Genomic DNA, 26902 nt, shown 5'->3' with positions numbered 1-26902 from the left:
GCATCACCTAATTACTTGTGCTCACTTTCATTTATAGTCATAAATACGTAGAATTGCCACCGACATTTTTTGTGGAGGGAATAATTTATTATTCAGGTCTGCAGTAAGTAATTAATCATGAGGAAATGTTAAAAATTACATGCCAAGCACCAATAACTGTGCATATTAAGACAATCTCTGATAATTTAGGCAGACTCAAAGAAACCACTGCATTACACATTTACATAAAGCCCTTCCTAGTTTCACAAAACTCATTATTACAACTTCTGAATGCATGTGTCTGACTTTTTAATGGATATTCACCTCAGTTTCTGCATTGTTTTTACATTTTGTAATGAAAAACTCACTAGCACTTAATACAAAATGAAACACATACACAACATAAAAAAGTTTTGTCAACTCTGTTCTTTTTGGTTCTACATACCTCACATTAAATTGTACTGATGTCTGATTAATGTTAAAACATACACATCAAGTTGATTATTTAACAATATGCTTACAGTTATATTTCTTATTTGACAGTTAGCCATTTTTCACAAGATATATTTAACACTTGAATAATGTAGCCTTGTGTTATAAATTAAGCATGCAAGCAAAAATTTTAAAAAATAAAAATACAATTCTGTGTTGAAATCTCCTCTCTTGCCAATACAGGCAAAATGCTGATGAAGCAAATAATATTTTTCTGTAAAATACATATACCAATACTTCATAGTTGATTAACACACTATAAAAAAGTACATATTAACTACTGTATTAAGATAATGCTCTAATTATATGATGTATTGACAAATACTTTTTAAATATAGATATTGCTTGCTATTTATCACATTATAAGGATTTCCTTCTTGTCCAAGCTCTCATTGCAAAAAGTTGCTGCAAATGTCTTCAATAATTTGATTGAATTTTTCAACGTAAGTATCAAGCAACACTGATGAAGATGGTTTACTGTCAGATTCAGTTATTCCCTCTGGGACCTCAAGTGTACATACAGTTGCACATTCAGTAACAAAAAACTGATCATTAGAATCAAGATCTGCAGATATTTTAAAACAATGTCTGTTACTGAAGAAATATGTGTCAATATCTGTTAACTCATTTTGTAATTTTATTTCTGCTAGTACTTTGGACTCAGGTGTCAGGTTTGAGCATCTGTCAATTTGTTTGATTGTATTGTTACATCCAAAAACTACTCTGTTTTTCTGGTTTCCATTATTTTTAACATTATGTTTCCCTTGTGAATGAAACAATGCAGTCCCAGAACCAGAATATAAATGTTTCATAATTCCTTCTGGAACCTTTAGAACAACACACTTATCACAACAAAAATCATCATTATCTTTGGGAAAGTATTCAGTCTCTGCAGAAATTAAAGCAAATTTATATTTTGTGTCCCAAAAATATGTGTCAATTTCAGGTAGTTCACTCATAACTTTATTTGCTTCAATGAGCTGCCCTGAAACTGGACAATGATCAAAATACTTCACATTAGGTGGAAAGTCACATTCGTTTTTATTATAATCCCTTTGAAAATAACAGTTCTTGTATCTGGTTACACCACTTTTCTTTATCATTGAGGTATTTGCATTTGAAACTGTTTTGTCATTTTCTATGGAAGTATTTGGAAATACACTGTCTTCAATTTCAAAGTGGAGAGGCATTTCAAGTGTAACTTGATGCTCTTCTATCCCTGCTTTAATGTCTTTCAAATGGTGATGAGAATGAGAGTCCTCTATAGGAATCGTTGTTGAATTCCTGTAACTTTCAATAGATGAGCATGTCTGAAGTGTCAGTTTTTCGAAGTCCTTGGGCTGTGGAAGATACGACTTGCTTATTTCTTGTTTACTGTGGCTTGAATCATTTGATGAATTCATAACCTTAAAAGTATCAACATGACCTACTTCTAAAGATTCATCTATCTCATTATCAGAGTCAGATGTACTATAACATAATATGTAATTCTTAGGGTTGAAAACACAGAGCTCGTGACTTGGTAAATTATCGGAAAGTTTTGTGTTTACTCTAACTATGTCAGTAAACTCTATTTTACCCATTTCCTCCAAGTTCTCATCAAGGTATGTACTGTCTAGGTTATCATCTGATTCATTTGATGATGACATGTCACCTTCTATGAAGAATGAGTTCAAGGACTCGCAACTTGAATATTGCTGATCATAATCCCCAAGAGAAAATGAACTGGAGCCCAAATCTGAATCATCAGAACAAAACACGCTAAGATCTTGTTCTTCACCGCCTAAGCACAATTCTCTATTTTCATCCCTTTTTGATATATACTTTGCTTTTAATTCCTCCGCACACCATTTGGACAGTTTTTCAGGATTTGTGTGTTTACAATCGCTTATTAACGTAGGACGCACTCCTTTGTTACTCTCATACAAACTGAATGAATGATGGTTACATGGGTCACTGTCCAAAAACTTATTTGAACAGTTCAATGATAGATCCCTGGTGTTACGAACAACTCTTGGGGAACAAACTAGTGAATGACTGGTATCCACTGCTGTGTTATAATGAACATGATTTCCTGTAACCCTAATTTTTAAATCTTCACTAATTAAGTTTGTGAAAGTTATGTTTACAAGAACAGGGTGCATTCTTTGTGCAATTACGGAGTAATGTGCTATGACAGATTGCACAACATTTGTTAAGTGGTACACAATTGCTCGCTTTTTATTATCTGTCTCTTTATGATTCAAAGCACAGGTGTCTGCAAAAGAAAACAACAAAAACATTTCTTAGATGAAAATGGTATGCACAAATCAAGCTTAAGAAGACAGTTAATGTAAAATCAAATATTGAATAGGTATAATACATAAAATGAATGAGTGGAAGTGTGTGCAGATACACATGCATGCATTCAGAAAGTCTTTATAACAGCCAATCTAATGTGCAAAAACAAATAGAGAAAATGCAGAAATGTAATATTCAGTAGGTGGATCTTGTTTTCACAACATAAATAAAAGTACGAGAGGAAGTTGTGGTGTGTTTACATCACAATTGATGTATTGAAGCTGAGATTAAACAAGAGTAAATTATGAACTAAGAGACAATTCAGAGAATGGACGAGAAACACAACACTTCAAATACGAAATAGCACAAACAAATATGTAATAGTGGTTTACAGCCTTCACTGTCTTGATACATGTTCATTCTAATGATGGTATGGTTACAGAAGGCATGAACTCTACGAATGAGTGAGACCCCACATGCAAACTGCTGGGTCATTATCATGATACATATAGCTAAATATGAGTGTCATTTAAAAAATCCTGCACATGCGTGACTGTCAGTTGTGAGCAACTTGAGGCCTGACAGTCGTATATGTGCTTGCTGCTTTATAAAGCTGTGTAGTGAGTAATTCACTTTTAAAATGGAAGCTGAGACTGAGTCAGATCAGATTACGTGCAGTGACCAGTGTTCCACAATCAAAATCAGGCCCCCACAGGGAAAGAACCCTACCAGGGTTGCAAAATCGTTTGTAATGAACTATTTTTAGATGGAGAAAGCAAGCCAAATGGTATGTGTGTTTCATTAAGACCACTGTTATTTTATTTTAATAAAACGAAACACATATGGTGACAAAAATAGTATTTCCTTGGCATCACAAGACAGATTTAAAATACCTTCACTAATTTCAGAAATAACCTCAGAAAAAAGTAGGGCTCTTGAAAGAAGTGTATAAGGCAGGGAAGACTTGTGTTAACCAACACTATAGGTGACCACCAATAAAATGTAGACTCTACTATGTTCTTTACTGTTCGTTATTATTCACTGTGTTTTGGCTATTATTTTACAGGTATTGTGCGATTTTCTTTTGAGAAATATATGAGTACATAGTGTACAATCCACCAGTGACTGCCACAATTTTGTTCTTTTTATTGTCCATACTTTCTAATACATAAATTATTTTCGAAGTGCCAAAATGTACTAGAATACATAAAACGTCTGTAAAACACCGCACTGTACAGTGTACTTGTGGTGAGACAGGCGCAATTCCTGAAATCCATCACCCGTGGCCTCTGGCCTGGCGAGGAGCACAGCTGTCTTGGGTCCTCGGATAAACCATAAAAATCCACTGCATTATGACACACACAAACAGACCCAGCCTGGATGCAGATCGGTGAGACTAGATCCGATGAGCAGGGCTTTGACATTACTGGGAAACAATGGTGGGCTTCAGATCAGCAGGCCTAATCCTTTAGAGATACCCGCAGAAATGGCCCGCAGTTTTGACCGATTGTGGAAGTCCATTCATGTGGCCAGCTATTCATGCGTCACAGACACCCTATTGATGAAATGAGACCGCGATGATCAACCCATGCAACGCATACCTTAAGTAAATACTTTGAGAATCAATACTAATGAGGATAGGTAGCAACTCACTGTAAAGATGATCACTGAGCCACAGACAGGCACTTAGAAAAGACACTCACACTCCCACAACTAAATTTTCGGCCATAGCCTTTGTCAGAAAACGAGAGCATTCACATAGTCACTCAAACACAACTCATGCACACATGACCACCGTCTCTGGCCACTGCGAAAACAATCTCTGAGAACCAAATCAAAACAAATCACTCCCCCTGCCCCCTGGCATTCATCAGCAGCTGCTAGGCTAGTGGCAAGAAGTGGTAGCAGCACAGATTGCAAGCTGAGGGGAATCGTAAGAAGGGGGAAAGCAGTAACAATGAGGAAGTAGGGAAGCAACACATGTACTCAGGTGCACCCAGACAGCGACGATGCACGACATCTTAGCAAACAAACCATTTCATCCACCGAAACAAAAATGAGATTTTTCCAGTTTTTTCAAATTTCCCTGATTTCCCTGACATGTTTGAAATTGCCTGGTTTCCAGAACTTGGGTTAACTTTGCCAGCAGAAATTTACAACACTTTGAGAGAGGTGTGTGGGAATAGTGTAGAGGATCGTAGCACAGTATCACAATGGTCTCTGTCCATTTCTGTGAAGGTCACGTAAGCACTGAAGACAACCCAGGAAGTGGAAGGCCATCAACTGCTACACTTCTCAGATTACTGTTAATGACATTTTGAGAGCAGATTTACAAAAATCAAGAGGCCTGAATGTCATTCACTTCAGTTTGCAGAAACAAAAGAGACTATTATAAGTAATGCTGCCATTTCTTGGGTCCCAATTGTTTAATGACATTCCTAAAAGTAAATCTTGCTGCATCACTGTTTATATTTGAGAACTTGAAATTAAAATCTATAATGGCGGGAACCGAGTAATGTCTAACTTAGTTGAAGATTTTACCACATGGTTTTGCAGGTACAGTGGTCCTTTACAAGCTCACTTAGACAGGTGAAAACCTGGATGAGTGATTAATACTTTTCTTTAAAAATGGAAAGTAAAACAAAGGACATCTCCAATTTTCTCTCTGTCTCTTGCATGTGCACTGACAAACAGTGAATAACAAGCTGTAAAAACTTAAGGAAAGCAAGAGTGAAATGAATGTGAAAAACAAGTGCCAGCTTCTATTCTGCACACAGTTGGGAACCATTTATCACAGAATCTAGGCCTTAATTAATCAATGGTAACTAAAATGTTTCATTCCTTAGCTAAAATAACATTCTATGAAAACAAGTTGACCGACTTCACACGACAACCTGTCACCTCACTGACAACGCTCATGCATACCAGATAACTTTAAGTCAAACAAGTAGATGTAAGGTATCATTATTAAATATTCTAACAGGGTCTGTAGAAAATATGTCACCAACTAAGATGCTTGCAGATGTAACAGTCTTGTCAAACAGTAACTACAAATAATTGTCTCGTATACATCCAGTGACGGGATAAACCCAATGTGTTTCCATCTGAAAGTCATTGAGTGTGAAAATGCTGTTCTCATGTTTCGGATGTGTTGCACAAAAAATTAAATTAAAACTATGCCTCCTCCCTTCTGACGGCAAATATGGTATTTTTGGGTAATGTTACCACTAAATGTTACATCCAACAAACTGAATAAAAAAAAAATCTGATACCAATGGTTTCACATGACAAAGTATTTCGACAACACATAAGCATGCCACGATTTCTTAAAATATCAAAATGTACTTATCTGTTGTTACTTACAATCAGATATAACAGAAGCGCAATGTAAAGCAGAATTTAAGCTAAAGCTTAGACCAGTAACTCAAGCATTTGAAATGCATGACATAAGCATTCAAACTCACCTTTTATATTCTGCTTGTTAGGTCCCAATGACCAAGAGCGCTTAAATTCATTCGGAACTTCAGATGAGTCAGCAACTACGTAATGCGAAGAAAACAAATCATGCAACAGCATTTGCAGCAGATCACATGCACAAACAGAAAATAATGAAGAACAGTCTGTAACATTCAACTGAAAAGTATCTAAAATTTTCAATGAAAAAAGATATCTTTCCATGTAGAAACTTAACAGAGCCAAATAAGAAAGAGAAGTTGGTTTTAAGACCTGAAAACTCCAAGTACATAGGACTTCATTTCATTTTTGTGTACCCTGTGTTTTAAATTGTTCAGTTCTCTTGTACTCTTACACAAGACAAATGGTTTCCCATGCTGTCTCACAACCTCACAAAAAAAAGAGCTAGTTTTCTATTTGTATGATGCATACTTAAATACTTGGACTGCAAGACATGTTAGCATTTAAAACATAACAGTATATCTTTCTGCTACTTTGTGATACTGGTATATCTTGTGGATTCTGTGACTAAAGTGATATGTAACACAAAATTCTACCTTTTTGGTGTGGTTTTGGTCATTTATCAACAATTTTTTTTTTTTTTTTTTTTTTTTTTACAAACAACGAAAAATGCGGTCTGGCTTGCTTGTGTAGTTGAATTCACAGCATGTTATTTTCCCAGCAGGGAAGTGCACACCCACATTAGGTCTTATGCCTGGGCCTACAGCACAGTACAGTACACTGTTGAGGCTAATTCTCAATCTCTAACATTTAGTTAAATGTCAAGGCATTTTCTTATCTCATCTCCACCTAGGAGTACAACTTACAAATATTTGAAACACAAAAACACAGAAAAAAATTTCTAGAAGCTTATATAGATAGTTAACATGACTTTCCCTCACTGTACTGAGTCACTGCTGAAACAAAACAATGCATTCAAGCACTGATAATGTTAGAAATTATACACACACCTCTCTCACTTAGAAAATCTGTTCTAGTTAGGTACAGCAACATTTTTCTAAAACAAGACACTATTTTAATTGGAAAAAATAGTACATTTTGTATGATGCTTTAAAAGCAACTCATCTCACTAAAGTGATAGCAAAACCAAACATCAGGACTTCCTTATAGTGTTGTCTTCCTTGACTGAACTCCTGTGTGATACTTTGTATTTAACAGAATGTATTCTTTAACCATTCTCTCTTTTATCAATGTGTATTTATCTGCTACCCTGTCCAAGCTAACTGTCCGAATACAGCATTATTAAAAAAGTTACCAGCCTACTCACCAATGTGACACCACCAAGTGCTCTGATGTCTTGTTTAACACACTACTGTGTCTGAATGGGAATGCGAATGGGGCGGGGGAGGGGGGGAGTGCAGAGCATGATAGTGTGGGGTGAATCGGGAAGAGTTTCAAGTTGGTAAAGTTTAATTATATCAGCTATGACCAAAAATTTTGAACAATACTATTTTCCTTATGTGGACTACTTCTAATCTGTACTTGTGTTGCCTTTGTGAGCTATGTTGCAATAACAGTGTCATTATATGTGGATCAGAACAGTATGTGATTGACAGCCAACATCCAGGACAACTACCACAGCAATAACGCAATTAAATGAAGTGTTTAGCCAATCACTCTGTTCACCTACATAATACTGCTCTGCAACCTCAGGTCCTGGTTACAACGTCTGGTTGCAGATAACAATCAGGCCCCGTAATGTAACCACTGTGGTTAATTTTCACTGTGTACTTTATTTCTCTGTAGGGCATGATGTTTCACACAACGGAATGTCTGAATCTACTTTCTGAAGTGTCCAGAAAAGCAGAAGGTTATAAGATCTTGCAATCAAACTCTATACCAAACACTATCATGATGCAAGCAGAAGTATTCTGTGTGATCCAGCATAACAGTTGGTGCCACAAAGAACACTGCTCAATTATATGCACAGGTGTTTGGCTGTCAATCATTTTGTTATTCTGATCCAAGAAAAATCAATGTTTCAGAAACTATAGTCATCAATACCATGAAAGTGGACAAGGAAAGTGACCAGTAATTATACGCACATCTGTTATCAAAATAAGCAGCATACAATCTGAAGACAACTGTGTAGCACCTATTGAAAATAGTATGTGGCAAGAATTTAAACCTTTGAAACTATTGCATAGTGTTCCATCAGACTTGAAGTATTTTTCTCAAAACCATTTATGGTACTTGAAATAAATGAAACACAAAAACAAATGGATGCTGGTTATGCTCTACACTTCCTTAAAATATCTCTTTTCTTTTTCTTAACACTATATAAATTGTTTGGTCATGCATATTGTGCATTATCAGTGCCTCCTTCAAACAGAAGAACATGTATAAAATACGTCATGCAAATTTAAAGCCTCTGTCTTATTCCAGTTAAATGCTCATCATTGTCAGACTGCAGCATAAAGAATCCTCAATGCATAAAAAAAGCACATGCATAACCATTCACAAGCAAAAGTTCCATGCAGAGAATTCCAGCCATATTATCTACATTGCATTTCATTAAAAAAATCTGATTAGATTACATTGAGGTGTGTCTAAACACATGACTGTTAAACATCCACAACACAGATAAACCACTTTCTTATGAGTAATATTCTCATTCTGCCATTTCATGCATCCCCTTTAACCTGTGATACAGTTCGATGAAATTCTATTAAGACTGCTAGCCACAAACAGTGTTGTTTCTCCAGTTGTCTCTGTGGTCTGATACGACAATCCAATTACATTTTGTTTTCACGTAATTGCTATGAGTGGAGCAAGTTTTAGAATTAATAGCACTTATTTTCATAAAGAGAGGTCTGAGAATTCTAAACTACATTCACCATTACTCTGTGTTATGCTAGAAAACTCTCCTTATCAGAAAGCAAAGAACTTTAAAAAAATAGCGGCTGCTCATCGATTTATGGATAGCTAACTGCAGAATCTCTGAAACATTATGTAATCATTTATCACCAGTGGTATAATTTGCAAGGCGGCTGCTCATCGATTTATGGATAGCTAACTGCAGAATCTCTGAAACATTATGTAATCATTTAACACCAGTGGTATAATTTGCAAGTTTTAGTACATCTACCAGTTGTAAAATATTCCCTTTACTCACAGCCTTCAGAATAAAGGCATTTTCAGAAGGAATAATGCTTAACTTCAAGTACAGATTAAAATGCAAATTTTTCAAAGCAGGGTTATTTCTATAGCATTTCGATTTATTTACATGAAGAGATGTATGGAAACATGATGCAGATTCAATGGCCTACCAATGATGTCATTATGGATAAGATTGTGCAACATTTCATTGGTATGCAGTAGTTTTAAAAGGTCAATCTCTCAGACCACCAATATCTACCTGATAAGCAAATAAGTTTTTGCCATGTAATTTATTGCTCTCTCTCGTATGTGGCTGGATCAGGTTTTCTGTATCCCACAATGTTTCCTCAAGACAACTGCTCAACATCATCAGGTGTGGCCGCTGGCAAAGCATCTGATGATATTGAGCAGACTCCTGAAGGAAATACTGTGGGATACACGAAACATGATCCTGTGACAGACCCAAGATCAACGTACTGAACATATCCACTTGGAAAGTCTGAAGAGTCAAAAGAAATTTTCACTGTATTTAAATGTCTGAATCTATAGTACAAAACAGTACACTTATTAAAAAGGAAGACACTATGCTTAATCAAGATGATATTTTGTTCTTAAGTGGGGAAAGAGTGTTACTAGCTGCATACATTTCAAAAGTTGTCATACCTCACAAAGAATTTTTTTTATTTGTTATTGTTGAAGTTTAGTCCACACACACACAAACACAAATTAGCTGGCGAGATCTTTTGTGTCTTTACTATTTATAAAATGGCACATGAGATCAACCTATGGTGAGCACATATGCACTGATACAGAAGGAGGAGGAGTTGTGGATATAATATGTGCAAATGGACATATTCAGGGTGTGGGGTGCATTCATGGGCCTATATGAAGCTTGTATGCCTTTCATAGCCTCATGCTAAGGTCATGCAAATAGCATTATGCTGCAAGCAATGAATGTGAGTGTAGGCACCTACCAGTGATAGAGCAGGTCTAGAAGATACAAATATACAATACTAAGAGAAGACCAAAGGATTGTCTCTTCATGAACTACAGTTCCCACTTTGAAACAAACCAAGGTACGTGGGACTCACAAATTAGCCCACTTCCAACCACAAATTGCCACAGACCTCTATGAAGCAGTAGTATGATCAAGTTGACACTACATCAACCATCATCTATAAAGAACAAAAATTTGGCATATCAGAGAATCACAGAAAAGCACATACCACTGGTATGCAACATCTGGTGATTGCAGCAATGATAAAAAAGTTGAATATGGAGACCTGTGGTAATTGCCCAGGTATGTGATTTATTGTTACACCACTAAGATTTGGTGCCACATAGTGAAAGTTATTACTTACTACACTAGGTTTAATTGCAGGCACCTTGACAGTATACCACTATGCTAGGGAGATTATGCAGCCAGCTACCCATCTACTCTTGAAAGTTGCTACTCTGGTAATTTTCCAATAACATACAGCAAAATGTCATACTACAGTAATAACCAAAACCCTCGAGATAATCACATCCTCTCCAATATAAAATGAATTAAGTGAAATAATCTGGCTCTCTACAGAATGGGCTGTGTGGATGTTACATGCAAAACCTGTGGCAGCTTTTCGAACGGCCTAGGTAATCTTTGTTGTGAACTGCTCATCACAATTTTATTAAGAACCTATTATTAAGACCTTCACTCACAGTAGTACTTAATTCTGAGTAGCTATTTTGCTCTGCCAAAGAGTAAACTATAGACACCACCACCAGCAAGTTCGAATTGCGGTTTTCAGTCATCACTGTTAGTCATGCAGAATTAGCAGTAGAGACTCTGCACATGTACATCTTTTTATTGGATTGGAAAAAACTCCTCCAATGTGAGAAAGAAATCACAGTATCAGCAAGTCAACACTTTAATTATGATTTCATATGATTTTTTTTATACGTTTCTTGAACCTAACTTATCTGCAAAAAAATGCCGAGTCCCAAAGGCAAAATTGTTCAGCAAGACCATGTTCTTATAATGCAGCCAAATCTTTAGATTAATTTGGAATACAAAACCATTATTGTTTCATGACGAATCTCCTCTAACACGAGGGTCACTCCAAAAGCAATGCATACAATTTTTTTTAAAATCCATCTTTTATTCTGTTTGAAAGTTTTACAGTGAGTAGATAAATCCATTAGGAACAATATTTTCATTCCTCCACATAATTTCCATCCCTCCCAACTGCCTTCCGCCATCTTGGAACCAACGCCTGTATACCCGCACGGTAAAATCCTGGACCAACCTGTTGGAGCCACTGTTTGGCAGCGTGCACAAGGGAGCCATCATCTTCAAACCTTGTTCCACGAAGAGAGTCTTTCAGTTTCCCAAAGAGATGATAGTCACATGGAGCCAGGTCAGGACTGTAAGGTGGGTGTTTCAGTGTTGTCCATTCGAGCTTTGTGATCCCTTCCATGGTTTTTTGACTGACATGTGGCCATGCATTGTCATGCAACAGCAAAACATCCTGCTTTTGTCGATGTGTTCGAACACGACTCAGTCGGGCTCGAAGTTTCTTCAGTGTCATCACATATGCATCAGAATTTATGGTGGTTCCACTTGGCATGATATCCACAAGCAAGAATCCTTCGGAATCGAAAAACACCGTAGCCATAACTTTTCCAACAGAAGGTGTGGTTTTGGATTATTATTTATTTTTTTTTTTTTTTTGTCTTGGGTGAATTTGCATGATGCCACTCCATCGATTGCCTCTTTGTCTCTGGTGAAAAATGATGGAGCCACCTTTCATCACCTGTCACAATTCTTCCAAGAAATTCATCTCCACCATTCTCGTACTGTTCCAAAAGTTCGCTGCATACCGTTTTTCTTGTTTCTTTGTGAGCCACTGTCAACATCCTGGGAACCCACCTGGCACAATCCTTTTTTAATGTCAACACTTTCAGTGTTCTGCAAACACATCTTTCCCCTATCCCAACACAGCATGACAATTCGTTCACTGTGATGCGTCTGTCAGCAGTCACCAATTCGTTAACTCTCAGCACATTGTCTCGAGTGTGTGCAGTACGAGGCCTGCCACTGCGAGGACAATCCTCAATATTGCCATGCCCGCTTTCATCACTTAACCTGCTTGCCCACCGACCAACTGTACTGCGATCGACAGCAGCGTCTCCATACACCTTTTTCAATCTCTTGTGGATGATTCCCACTGTCTTGTTCTCACAGCACAGGAATTCTATGACAGCATGTTGCTTCTGATGAACATCAAGTGTAGCAGCCATCTTGAAGACATGCTGATGGCGCCACTCACGGGAACAGGTTGAACTAAGTTTGAAAACAAGTGGGAAAGATGTATTTACACACTGTAAAACATTCACACATGCAGAATGAAAACTGTATTTTAACAAAAATAATGTGCATTTCTTTTGGAGTGACTCTCGTATATGAATCTTGTCTCCCAACAGAAGCAACAGAGCTAAGTCTCAAGTGCTACCACTGTTTGAGCTCACACTGACTCAGTTTCTGAACAGTTCCATATTTTTTCAATCGACAAAATGGCAGTACGCTTTGAGTTAAGGTATTAATACTTGGAAAACATCAAATTCTGGCATCATGAATGCTTACATTATGGAGAATACTATGCTAGCCACAGTACACAACTTCCGAGCAAGAACTTCCTTTTCAACATAATAACCATTCACAATCATAAATTAGCTTTTCATCCTTTTCATGAGGTTTTTGTCCTAAGCAGTGCAGTCTAGTAATATCTAGAATACAACAGCACAAAACTGCAATTATATTGAGGTTTAAATCCAAGGTTCTCCCGTAATGTCATAACCCATAACCAGAAAGCACAACGACTGTGGTGTTCCATCGAGAGAGAGAGAGAGAGAGAGAGAGAGAGAGAGAGGGAGGCCCTTCCTTTTCTTTTGATAGTTATCTGTGAGTGGAAAAATATTACAGTTTGTGAACACTGATATAGTACTACATTGTTCGCATTCACAGGAAACATTTAGTACACCATCTCCAATTGGACTGTGTCCAACACTGCAACGCAAAGTTCCTATAATTCTCATCAAGGCTCAAATATGTTTACTGAATACATTTCACTTTCCCTTCTACCTGTTCAGTTTGCATTACGCCTGCAACATCTGTTCTATCTGCTCCAGTTTTTTTTTACAATATTCTTATTGTTTTTAATTTTTTGTGTGTGTTTACACTCTTAACACCCTGATTCTCGTGCCCTCCCTAATGGCAGTGCTATTCCTTCAACATGTGTAACCAAGATCAGACAAAGCCGATATATAGGTTCATAACACAATACAAATTATCGGTGATTGTAATTCACTGACTGACTTCTGTGTTAAGTTGACTGAGCATGCTAACAATTCCAAAGTGAGCTACATCATTCAAACTAACAAGAATTTTACATTTTTATTTTCTGCCTCAGTCTTTGCTGGGTGAAACTGATCATCATTACTGTTAATTTAATTTGCCTGTCTCCTTTTTCTTTTTGTTTATTCAATGATTTAGTATGCCTTAGATTAAAGCCCTCTTCTGTCCCTACTTATTGCTTGAAGTAACTGCTACTATTTATTACTCCACCTATCACTTGCTGGCTTTAGTCTCGTCAATTTTACAAGAGTTTCACAGTGGCTTATATAAGACTACTTTATTTGTCAAAAATCTTATATTTTTAAATGTGCATACAACTGTGATTTAAAGATTTGGAGACACACAATGCCTCTCCAAAATTTCATGAATTCTCTCATTTCCCTATTGACAGGCATGTCTCTCCAACTTACCTTCAATATTACTAAGTATATTTTTGCTATCAAGTTCCTGTAAGTACTTTAATAGAGACCATCACCACAAAAAAAATTATAAATTTAAACTTTGTTTCCTGATACCTTTTCAAGTAAAGAAATCATTACATTTTACTGACAGCAGTGTACAACCATTCTGCTTACTTTTTGTTCAGTGTCTACTACTTGACAGTCAAGCTATCTCTGTAGTAAATAATTTGCTAAGAATGCTCACCTTTCGCTGGCAGCCTAAGTGACAAGGAACGCTCCACATTTGGATCTGGGAGATCACTTTCGGCTTTGAACAAACAGACATGCGCCAATTTTTCAAATGTTCAGCATAACAAAGACATGCAATGCAATAACATGCAATAAAATTGGCAATACTTATCTTAAAATATTACTTATATAAATTTAAACAATCCATCACAGAATGCTTCAAAAATACAAAACTTGCATTTTTCTATTGAAGCTAATCTGCAATAACTGTTTTTAAACAATGCAATTATTGAAAGTGTACCACTACCTAGGAAACACATATTGCTGGAAAAAATCATTTTAACAAAACATTGAACGACAAGATTATTCATTTGCAACGAGCTTTGTGGTATCTACAATGCGCACATTACTCTTCTTCACATACAACTTACCATCACTCAGAACAACTTCAGCTTGACTTGGCCGAGGAACCTGCTTTGTCTCTATCCGCAAAACTCTCGGTTCTGTAACAAGCACGAATACGCAATTATTTCTGATAACACCACAGAGTGCAGAATATATCTATTTATCATCGTCCAAATATCACAGTCTATCAATTTTGTAGTTTGCTCCTTTTCAATCTCACCAGATTTTTCTTATTTTTAACATTTGGCAACTTCAGTCGACTCTATATTGTAAATCAGTTAAACTCGTGCCATGTATACAGTATCTTATTTTCTGGTTGCAAACAGCTTATACAGGTAATTGTCACATTTATAAAATATTCCACCACTCAGTACCAAAACTATACTACATTTATGAGTGTTTGGAAATTGATTCTTAACTTTTCCCCATTTAGCTCACTCTTCTGTTATATTTACAGTTAAACAAAAAGAAAAAAAGCACAATCAATTGTGTAAATTCTTTTCGGGCACTGAATAGCAGTAATAGCGATTTTGTTAAGCTCACACATTAAAAAGGTTACTATGGATACTAAAATAGCAACAAAAGTTAAAATAAAAAGAAAGAATTTTTCATATGACATTATTCAGTGACAGTGTTTAGTTCATTACAAGATAAATACCTATACCTCTGTCCTGAAGTGTCCACCTTATTCTACTGAAGTAGCAACTTTAAGTGAGGGCCGCATGTATAACAGTGACAATTTGGATTCATTTTCTTGTTGTGGGAAGCTCTTACTCAACGGAAAGCAAAATTTTCATATATATATATATATATATATATATATATATATATATATATATATATATATAACTTTTTATTAAAATCAATTATTGGCTTCATTCTCTCTCTGCATCCACTCTTTCAAACTAACAAAATATTAAAAGGATTAGTGAGAAGCAATTAACTATATTAAAAAGGTGGAGGATTAGTGAGAAGCAATGAACTTAAATGAAAATATCCTGTACCATCTCTGCTTTCTTCTTCCGTTTCGCTAGCAGCAGAAGTTGGAGACATAAGTGGAGACTTAGTGGCCGGCATACTATCTTCATTTGTAGGCCGACTGTTTTGCAGTGAAGAGGAAAGTGGCTCCGATTCAGTTTGGTCTTCATCAACTACAATAAAAATTATGAACATTGTGTTTTCTTGCAGGACACAATTTTCTAACAGAAAATAAATAAGAGGAAAATACATAAGCACTTAGGTCAACTTTTACACTAATTTATAGGTATTTCCTAAGGGCGAAATCTGACTCTGGAATACAAAAATTAAACTCTTAATGTGAAACAACAAGCGGTCTGATGCAACTTTTTAAAACTTCATTGTAGTAATAAATAAAAGTCAAAACATAAGAATATTTAGTTCTCCATTTTTTTAAATCTCAACATTAAAAATATAAAGTGCATTTTGACATTTATTTCTTTTTTAAAAAAAAGATTGATTCTGATGTCCTATATTTCATGAGGCTTTCCAGAATACAGATGTGTGTCAACAAACAGATGCATTTTATCCAATTTCTAGATGAATTCATGTGGGAGAGAAAAGTATTTTATGATAATTAAAGCTTTAGCATACAAAGTTCCATCTAAATGCTAATTAAACATATTGTTATGAGATGGCTTGGTAGATTTCAAACCTCTTAAAACATATGGTAACATTCTTTACTGACAATTCTTTAGTTCACTCAGTGCCTACTGCAGCATCTTTAGTCAGAGAAAGGTTGCTGCTGACCACAATTCCTCATAGCTTTATTCTTCAAAGTTGTACTACTATAATTACCTACACTGTCAAAAACATTTACATATGTCAATATAGTCAGATGTTACAATCATCCAATTGTACACTTAATCCTAAAACAGGGCCTGTAATTGGAAACTGCATGAAAGACAATGTGTCAGGTTTAATAACATTTTTTCCCCAGTAACAGGCTTTCTCAGTGAATTCTGCAGCAAGAACATTACACACTTATTTCTTCTTCCTGTTTGGCTAAAGCAAAAGTTTTATTTGCATTCTGAATAACTGTTCTCATGGAATTCAGTCAGTCAATCAGTACATGACAGCAATGCACCTGTGGGGAAAGGAGCCCACTAAACTGTACATAAACACCAAGTACTGCCACATCCAATGCACCAAGCCTGAAACATTGGCTACAAGAAGAGCTTACCTGCAGAGAAGCACCTGACATCATCTTCCCTACAAACAACTATTCAAGAAATATGAATAAAACTTGCTCTAAAGAGGGAGGGATAAGAAGAAGAAGAAGAAGAAGGACATCAATTGTGACATTCTTATCACAGGCAAGGTCATTCACACAATGATTACCAGAACTCTGGACAACTATAATAATGACCATGTTCTCTACAAAAAGGAAAATTAAGGGTCTTTCACAAAATCTCACTACAAGTAATGATGCTTACAGATTACAGTATTTAGTACAAATGTGGCCTTTAGTACATCAGCTGAACACAATGTTGCAACTCATATTTGGCAACAAAATTTTTGCCTTAGTGGGATGCAACACATGGATAGTATACGCAATGTACCTGCTCCCTATCACTACCATAGCTCTCTGCTCTTCTTGGCACTAGGGGATTGGGCAACTGCAGTTTGGGTATGCACATTTGGTTGTGTTGGTCACCCCCCACCATATTTATTAATCTGGGGTTTGAAACTCTTTAAATTCAGTTATTTGAAACTCCAAAGAAGTCATGTCTCTCTGCCCACTTTTGTTGCTGGTCACAGTTAGGCAGTGGCCATTCATTCTGGTGGACAGTTGATGGTCGTCATACCAACACAAAAAGATGTGACGTGATGGCAGCAATGTTGGTGTATGACAACAGGGCTGCTCTCACACATGGCCTTGCCTCTGATGGGTTAGGATAAGACAGTGACAGGAATGGAGTAGGAAATGCCGAGTGAATGGGTTGGGCAGGTCTTGCACCTTTTGTGTGTGACTGTCAACAACTCAACACTTCTGATGTTTGGTGTGTCGTCTCCTTTACTCCTAAATTATTTAAATTCTACCATAACTTTCCGACTATATTTGCACTGTCTGTAGACATATTCCTCATTCTGGTTCAATGAGGTTCTTATTACATGGTAACAATGAAAGAACGTCATATCCATATTCACCCTTATGTTGAGATGTTGAAGGTTATCGTATGATGTCCATTCACACAATTCAGGATGTACGAAAATAGCATTTTAAAACAATATCACCAAAGTAACTATCTTACTGATGCATACCAACAATACTAACAAAACAAGTCACTGCATATATTTAACTGTTATTCACTATGGATTTTATGAAACAGACATACTTACACGATTCACCCCTTTGTTTTCTTTCTACAACTTTCTTGTACTCCTCAAGTTCTTCATCTGTTACTGTGTCAAATGGGTTCTTAGCATATGGAGTTTTATACACTAAAGCATTATGCTGGAAGCCTCTTTGTATTATTCCTTTAGAAGCAGCTCCTACCAAAATGACTTGGTCACCAGTAGCAGAGATATTAGCATCCTGCAATTCAAAGCATGTGCAATTAAGTGCCCAAAGTCAATAGCAGAAAACTAGCAAATGATATGAAGAAATATGAAAAATTTTTATGTACCTGCAATTTCTTCGCTTCTTCCCATGAGACTCCTTCGAGAATGTGAGACTGTGGGCCTGAAGTAATTTTATCTGCTCGCCTGTTATCCTTTATCTGTAAAATAGGAGACAAAAAAAGGTAAGACTGGACACTTATGTAAATTATCTCAAATACATAGTGTTGGATACTAAATTCCTCCATGACATAAATCTGTAGCAAGATAAATAAAACAGAAAAGCGTGTCACCTGTAGCATATTTTAAGAATTATTTAAATGGTCAGCCTTTTTACCTTTTAAAAGTGCAGTACTAGCACACTCTCAAAGATTGCATATACTGTATGTTCCCTCAAACTCCTATTTTCCTGCATTTATTTATTTCTGTTTACCTTATTGATATTGCTTAAGTTTCTTGTGTGTTCTGTAGTTACACTGATAACTGTTTCTTCTTTTAATCAGTTTGTGTATCACTCTCCATGTTTTATACTTCCTGAAGTAGCCGTGTCCAGCACTTATTTCAGTTCTATTATTTTTTTTATTAATAGAAACAGTTATGTGGGCTTGCTGGTCCTATTTTATGTTAAAGTTTTTCATGTCAATTCCATTATTATTTATTTACTGTTTAATTTTTTTAATTTGTCAATGCATTACCACCACACTGTCAAAGATGTTACTGTATGTCTCTGCTTCAATCTAGACGTGTAACTTCTCTTCAAATGTTGTTTACAACATTGTAACTTCTTTAGTGACAATACTTAGTAAATGTCTGAAGATGTCCTTGTAAGCCAAAAACACAATACAAGTAATACTGTAGAACAAAAGAAAACTGGTGCTTTCCATTCATTAAATGGTTACTGTTTCTACTTCAAGGGAAAAAAAAAAAATTTTGTGTTCTGCCTTACGGCAGGTCTTCGTCAGAGAGGCCCACTGCATGAGCGTCTAGGGAAGTGATTCCAGTGGTGGTTTCCTGTTGCCTTCCACTGATGATGATGAAATGATAATGAGGACAACACAACACCCAGTCCCCGAGTGGAGAAAATTTCCGACCCAGCCGGGAATCGAACCTGGACCCCTTGGCGTGACAGACCGCCGCACTGACCACTCAGCTATCGGGACGGACTATTTAAGGGTAAAAGGTGTTCTAAAACTACAAGATGATGTATCATCAGTTTAATGAAATGGCAGCAACAAGGGCTGAGGTGGAATTGTGCACCACGCATTTAATGTCCTTTGGTAATCACATAGTAAATGACACCATCTTAAAAATACCAGTGGACTGCACATCTGTTAACTGTATTAGCCATGAAGTCTTCATATAAGACAATTTCTCGATTACCACAAACTACAGATAAAACCCATTTTATATTTCTAGTATCATTTACTTAGTACATATAATCGATATACATGAAAAGTTCTGTTTATGTGGAACAAAAGTCTAAAATATACATTTTATTTCAGTGCAATTCAATGATTTAACTTAAGAACCGAAGGAATTATTTTTACGACTTTCTGGGGATATACTCTTCAATGAAGAGGAGAAGGAGGTGTAGTTGCTCATCCAAAATTTCTAAATTCAGTCAAACTTTGCCATGTTGTTGAATATGTATGTCGCTGACATCTTTTGGGAATAATCTGAACCCTCTGAAGTCTTGCTACATGCTATTTCTGGTCCTAGCATTTTACTTACGATTTTCAAAATTTCAAAGGAATCTGGAACATTGGTAACAAAAAAAGGATATGAGAAGCAGTTAATTGTATGTACTGAGTCGTCGTCAAAATTTAATAACGCAACATTTGCCTTGAAGCATCTACTGATGTTTTCAAATGAGTTTCAGCTATCTTTTCAGTTAGAAGACATTACTTTTTATAACTATACATGTGTCATCTGCAAAAGGGACAAAAATTTACATCTTCAAAAACTTGAAGTGAAAGATCATTTCCGTGAATCAGAAACAAGAGGACTCTAGTTTGAGTCCTATAGTACGCTATGTATGATGCTCCAAATTTGGAGTGCCTATTGTTACGTGATCCACATGAAATTGATACACGCTGTTTTCTGTAACAGCAAATATCATAAAAACCATGAAGCTGCTGTATGTCATATTCCATAATATTCTAACTTTTGAGTGCAGATATTGGTTCATACAATACGAAACTTTAGTCATGTCACAAAATATTCACAATGGTAATAATTTCTGATTTACTGATCCTAATATATACATCATCTGTCAAAGAAAATGTAGCCTGTTCAGTTAATAGGCCTTTTAGAAATCTGAATTAGCTAGTGAGTATGTTTTTCTGCACTAACGGTTTGTGAATTCTATTGTACATGGTGAATCTGTCACCAGTACAAAAGTTAGTTTGAATAACAATGCTTTACTAAGCATTGTTAGCGTTGTTCTACAGGTGACAAGTCACCTTCTTTCTCCAACCTTTGAACTGACTTACACAGCCAGTTCTATGAAGACCTAAGCTATCAACATATTGTCAGAGGTAAGAGAAGTAAAGTGCCAGCTAAACATTCGAAGACTGACCATAGATTGAACCTGAAACTTGTGGATCCAGAGTCTGGTACTTGAAACTTTTGGATCCAGAGTCTGGTACTTGAAACTTTTGGATCCAGAGTCTGGTACTTGAAACTTTTGGATCCAGAGTCTGGTACTTTACCACTGAGTGACACAATGATGATGATGAAAATTTTTGAAAATACTGGCAGTAAGCAGATGGATCATGTCATCAATCCTTAACCAAAGTTCTCTCTCCTTTTCTTGTGAAGTAGTTTGACAATAGCATGTTTAATTCCGGCTGGAAAATATCACTGCAAATAAAGTTGATTACATAAATAATTCAAAATACTAAAATATTACTTTATTTGACTGCTGATCTCATTATAACCACTTGAATATTTATTTTTAAAGGAGTTGACACCATTAAGAATTTCTTTTGGAGATGTAGGGTGAGTAGAATTTTAGCAAATGTGTTTTGGAATGAATTTCTTACAAACCATGGGTTACTAAGAAATCGTTCAAACTTCAATTATTTGCTACGAACTGCAATTTTGGGGGCTATCTTGCGTAAAACAAGTTTGCATTTTTCGCTTTTGCTGTGTTAATTTTACTAGTTCACAAGTGGTTTCAGCCTTCTAGGCTGTACAAAACAGAATATTTTATATTACCTCCACAAACAGAAGTGTAATGATGTGAATGTAAACGTATTTAAAATATGTTTACCAGCAACAGAAAACTATGCCTTACATATTGAAATGTCAGTCTCTTTAAATCTGTATTTTCTATTCGTTTTGCTTCACAAATTCTGTCTAGCTGGTCTGACAACTTGACATCTACAAAAAGTTATTATACTGATCAAACAGTAAAGCTAAGTATGGAATAAAAAGAATAACAGTTTCAAATGCTATAACTGCATATTGTCATCTTGAATGCAAAAGTATTTATATGTTGAATGAACTCTTTGATTTCAGTTGGAATTAGTTTCTTTTATTTAATTAAATTATTTTTAATTATATTTATGGTTTCTTTAACAGGAATATCTGAGTAAATATTACTGATGTCAAAAGAAACCAGTTTACTATTATCAGAAATACATGCATCTTTGATTTGGTTAATTAACCAATAGCATAAAACTACTTTTGATTTCAAGATGATAATGGAATGTAGTCTAATTAAGTCGGGTGATGCTCAGGGAATTAGATTAGGAAATGAGGCACTTAAAGTAGTAAAGGAGTTTTGCTATTTGGGGAGCAAAATAACTGATGATGGTCGAAGTAGGGAGGATATAAAATGTAGGCTGGCAATGGGAAGGAAAGCGTTTCTGAAGAAGAGAAATTTGTTAACATCCAGTATTGATTTAAGTGTCAGGAAGTCATTTCTGAAAGTATTCGTATGGAGTGTAGCCATGTATGGAAGTGAAACATGGACGATAAATAGTTTAGACAAGAAGAGAATAGAAGCTTTCGAAATGTGGTGCTACAGAAGAATGCTGAAGATTAGATGGGTAGATCACGTAACTAATGAGGAAGTATTGAATAGGATTGGGGAGAAGAGAAGTTTGTGGCACAACTTGACCAGAAGAAGGGATAGGTTGGTAGGGCATGTTCTGAGGCATCAAGGGATCACCAATTTAGTATTGGAGGGCAGCGTGGAGGGTAAAAATCGTAGAGGGAGACCAAGAGATGAATACACTAAGCAGATTCAGAAGGATGTAGGTTGCAGTAGGTACTGGGAGATGAAAAAGCTTGCACAGGATAGAGTAGCATGGAGAGCTGCATCAAACCAGTCTCAGGACTGAAGACCACAACAACAACAACAATATACTATCACAATCTAATAGAGACAGTCATGACACAGACTGCAAAAGTTGTTTTTAATTATTTTTTTACTGAATTAATGAAATAGTTTTTATATTTTTGTGTGTTTACACATTGGTAAATTACCGATAGACATGAATATCATGAAATAAATGTAAAAACAGCCAAATCTCACTTATGCAATGACATAAGGTACAACTTATTCATGAAGAAATACATCTGAATTTGTATAACTGCAGCTTACTCCAATACAAGCAAGCGAATATAAATAAATACATATTTAACGCATGAGAAGCTTGTATTTCTGTTGTCTGTTCTTGTCATGATAGTCACTTTCCTCGACATGTAGTACATTTTTATGCAGACTAATGATTTGCCCTTCTTTCACTTCACTCAACTTTCTAACAGCTGAATATTGATGAAAAAGTAATTAATTTTACTTCAAAAGCAAATGTGTTGAAGATCTTGCCGTTCGTGGCTCAGCTGTAGCACCAATTGCGGAACTTGTTTCCTCTGCAGTGGGAAACACTGACACTGACACTTTATCATCACATTTTTGTGGCTTTCCCTTCAGCTACAGGTGTGGTGGCTTATTTAGTATGTTAAAAAATATAACAGTCCCCAGTTTCCTACATTCCACATTCACTGATTTGGCTGAAAGTATAGCGAACAAAAGTTCTTGTTGTTACGTATATATACAACGTCTTTTAGCAAAAGGTCAGATCTTTTGGTGTTTACTGGCAATTTTTTGTTCTCAATGGAAAACAACATACTTCGGTAAGGTATCTGTATGTAACAAGAGAATCATAGACAAACTGTCCTGTAATGTACCATTTCATACCTCACAGGGTTCTTAGGAAACTAAAAAAATGCAGATTTGATGTCTTTTTTGGTTATTGTTGATGTTTATGGCACTACATATGCCCACTATCATAGAAGCTATGTTACAAATCAATATGAACGATACTGTTCGCACTCAACCAATATCGCATTCAGAAGTTTAGCTTGATGGCCACTTGGGGCACTGCCATCACAGTACCAACAGAAACGAGACAAAGTGTCACAACTTACGTTAGACTGTATTCTATTTATTTCGCACTTAGCTTTATCTTTTGATCAATCTAATACCTCTGCCAATGTCAGTTATCAAACCAACAGGATAGCATTTGTGAACCAAACCAAAATGAAAACACAATTTTGAAGACACTGCCATTTCAATGTGCAATGCATGGTCTCCTATTGCAGGTAAATGTATTTAAAACAGTCACCTTCACACCAGTACACTTCTATTCATGGAGGTAATATAATATATGCTATTTTGTGCAGAAAAACAAAATCACTTGAGAATGGCCAAGAAGGCTGGAACTAGTTGTGAAAAAATAAAATTAACACAGCAAAAATAGAAAATGACACCTTATTTTAATAAATTCATTGCTGGGTGCCCCCTATATCTTTTCTAAGTTCATTATATACTGTTAAAAAAAATTCTTCATTTTCCTGATACATTTTTGCTACCTCATTTTTTACTGTGGTTCAGATAGTTCTTATCTGGATTCTGGAGGAACTCTGTTTTCCCTCTAAAGTAAACCCAGACAATTTTCTTAGAATTTTACAGCACAGTTCATAAAGTGTTCTAATCCTTTCACCACCTATGCCCCTGGATACTAAGTAGTCTTTCCTCAGTTGAATGATATTTTAGTATCATTCGCAGTCTATAGTTTAAGCTTCTTTAATCAAATTCCACTGGTTACTTTCTTAGGACAACAGTTTTCGACATAGCTACAAGTACGACATAGAATACATTACATTTTTCAGTAACACCAAGCACGTTGTGTATACCTCTCTTATCTCTACTTTGCAAATGCTTCTTGCTTTCTTCTGGTACTGAACACCATCAGTTGACCACCATGGTCTGAGACATCATTAAATGTATGTGTAAAATGTTAATACCAGTGCCACTGGTTCCTCTGATTCTCAACACAAATTGCTTGAGAGTAGTTACATTACGTGCAATAGCCAAGAACTCAATCCACCTCTTGAATAAGCGTGCTCTAAAGCAAATAAAATAAAGTGTCCACTTACTATTACCTCATTCAGCTTGGAAGTTCAGAATTTTAATAACATACAAGTTGTTTTATAGATAATTAAAAATTATTAGACTGAGTGTTTTCTACCCTTAAGTAGCAACCACTCCTGTCTCTATACTTGATCTGCATACCAAGTTATATCCACCTACATCTAATATAGACACATCAGTGTTCAAATGATGTTCACAAAGTATATGCACACAATTTGTAAGATGCAGTTGACCTAGTTACTTAATTTTACTGTAGCTCTCTAACTGTTTGGTGTATTTTCTTTAAAGACTTTCTTCTATCACATTTTTTGAAGCTCAATATTTGCAGTTACATTTACTTCCTTTAATACTAGTAACCTCAAATCTGAGTCTACCTAAAAAGGATGTTCGTCTAAAGTCAGTTATCCTCCTGTGATGATGATGATTGGTTTGTGGGGCACTCAACTGCGCGGTCATTAGCGCCCGTACCAAGTCCCAATTTCTACACAGTTCAGTTTTTACACAGTCCAACGTAGCCACTGTTATGAATGATCATAATAATGATGAAATGATGAGGACAACACAAACACCCAGTCCCCAGCGGCCAGGAATCGAACCCCGTGATCCAGAGACAGCAATGCTAGCCACTAGACAATGAGCTACGGACTTACCCTCCTGTGAGTGGCTATGTCCTATCTTAAAGATTCTCCTGTCAAATCATCCAATTTTCATTTACAAGTTCTATAGAGATTTACACTGTGGCTTGTGAAATTCCATCTGCCAATAGTACGAACAGAAATAGCAAACCTGTTCAACCAAGTTAACAGGCCCAAGCAGCCAATCTTATTCCATGTTGACCCGACTCACATATTATAACATTAAAAAACAGGAACTAACATAACATTTGTTTGTGTTCAGTGTTGAAGCTGTCTCCACCATATCACTCAATAATATAAATCTACTCTATACCTACATACATACTCCACACCTATCGAACTGCCTGGTGGAGGGTACCTACTAGTCATCCCTTTCCTGTTCCATTAGAAAATGGAGCAACGGAAATATTACTACCTACACTGATCAGCCAGAATATTATAACCAATTACCTAATAGTCAGTATATCCACATTTGGCATGGATAACAGCAATGATGAATTGCGGTATGGAAGCAATGAGGCCTTGGTAGGTCACTGGAGGGAGTTGGCACCACATCTACACACACAAGTCACCTAATTTCTGTAAATTCCAGGGAAGGGGGAGTCAGCTCGAAAGTTACATTCAATCACATCCCAGATGAGTTCGATAGGGTTCAAATCTGCCGAGTTGGGGGGCCAGCACATCAACATCAACTGGAGCTCTCCACTGAACTCCCCACTGTGTTCCTCAAACCATTCCATCACACTGCAGGCCTTGTGGCCTGGTATATTATCTTGCTGCAAAAGGCCGCAGCAATTGGCAAACATGATCGTCATGAAGGGGTGTATGTGGTCTGCAACCAGCGTACAATATTCCTTCACTGTCATGGTGCCTTGGTTGGTTGTTGTTTGGTTGTTTGAGGTTTAAGGGACCAAACAGCAGGGTCATCAGTCCCTTGTTTCAAATATGGTCCATTCCGCTAATGGGACATCTCAAGAAAGTCAGAACAATAAAAGAGAAAAAGCTAAAAACGTAAAAGGGCAGTCATGTTGTCAATGGTAAAAACAAAATGAGGGAAGTCAGCAAGAGAACGAACCCAACGCTATGCTGAAGCAGCATAGGCAAGACCACCTGTGACTTAATAGGTGCAACCGCTAGAATGTAGAAGTACGTATGGGAAAAGGAGACTAACCAGTCCTTTAAAAAAAGGGTAAAAACAGAGTAAAAGGGGAAGAAAAGAGGATCTCGGTCAGGGAGGTGAATCGGGAATCTCCGAACACTGTGTACAGTGGGAGACACCCAAACACTCACCGCCCTGCCCCAACACCAGAGAGAGATTAAAAACCTTAAAACTGAGAATAAAAACCACTTTCCCGTAGGAAACCGAGAACCAGAGAGACCATTCGGGAATCGTCAGCCAACATCAAAGGTAAAGTGTGGGGGAGTCTGTACTTAGCACGCAGAGCCAAAAGAAGGGGGCATTCAACCAAAATGTGGGCTACTGACTGGAAGG

The 26902-nt window shown here is 36.4% G+C and overlaps 1 protein-coding gene across 9 annotated transcripts in view; it reads right to left on the bottom strand.

The window, feature by feature from the left end:
* LOC126467819 (protein hu-li tai shao) overlaps window positions 1–26902 on the bottom strand; it is a 426171-nt gene that overhangs the window by 24977 nt on the left and 374292 nt on the right. For 5 of the 9 annotated variants that reach the window (XM_050096499.1, XM_050096496.1, XM_050096497.1 and 2 more), the window contains 6 exons: window positions 18399–18491; window positions 18112–18307; window positions 15756–15902; window positions 14778–14849; window positions 14363–14425; window positions 6216–6290 (listed from right to left, as the gene is read on the bottom strand). In XM_050096499.1, the coding sequence (XP_049952456.1) occupies window positions 6216–6290; window positions 14363–14425; window positions 14778–14849; window positions 15756–15902; window positions 18112–18307; window positions 18399–18491 (646 nt within the window). The remainder of the gene's footprint in view (window positions 1–6215; window positions 6291–14362; window positions 14426–14777; window positions 14850–15755; window positions 15903–18111; window positions 18308–18398; window positions 18492–26902) is intronic. The other 4 variants (XM_050096503.1, XM_050096504.1, XM_050096501.1 and 1 more) reach the window with 3 other exon arrangements.

This window comes from Schistocerca serialis, chromosome 1 (assembly GCF_023864345.2).
Source record: "Schistocerca serialis cubense isolate TAMUIC-IGC-003099 chromosome 1, iqSchSeri2.2, whole genome shotgun sequence".
Taxonomy (NCBI): Eukaryota; Metazoa; Arthropoda; class Insecta; order Orthoptera; family Acrididae; genus Schistocerca; species Schistocerca serialis.
This window is presented reverse-complemented; position numbering and strand designations above follow the sequence as displayed.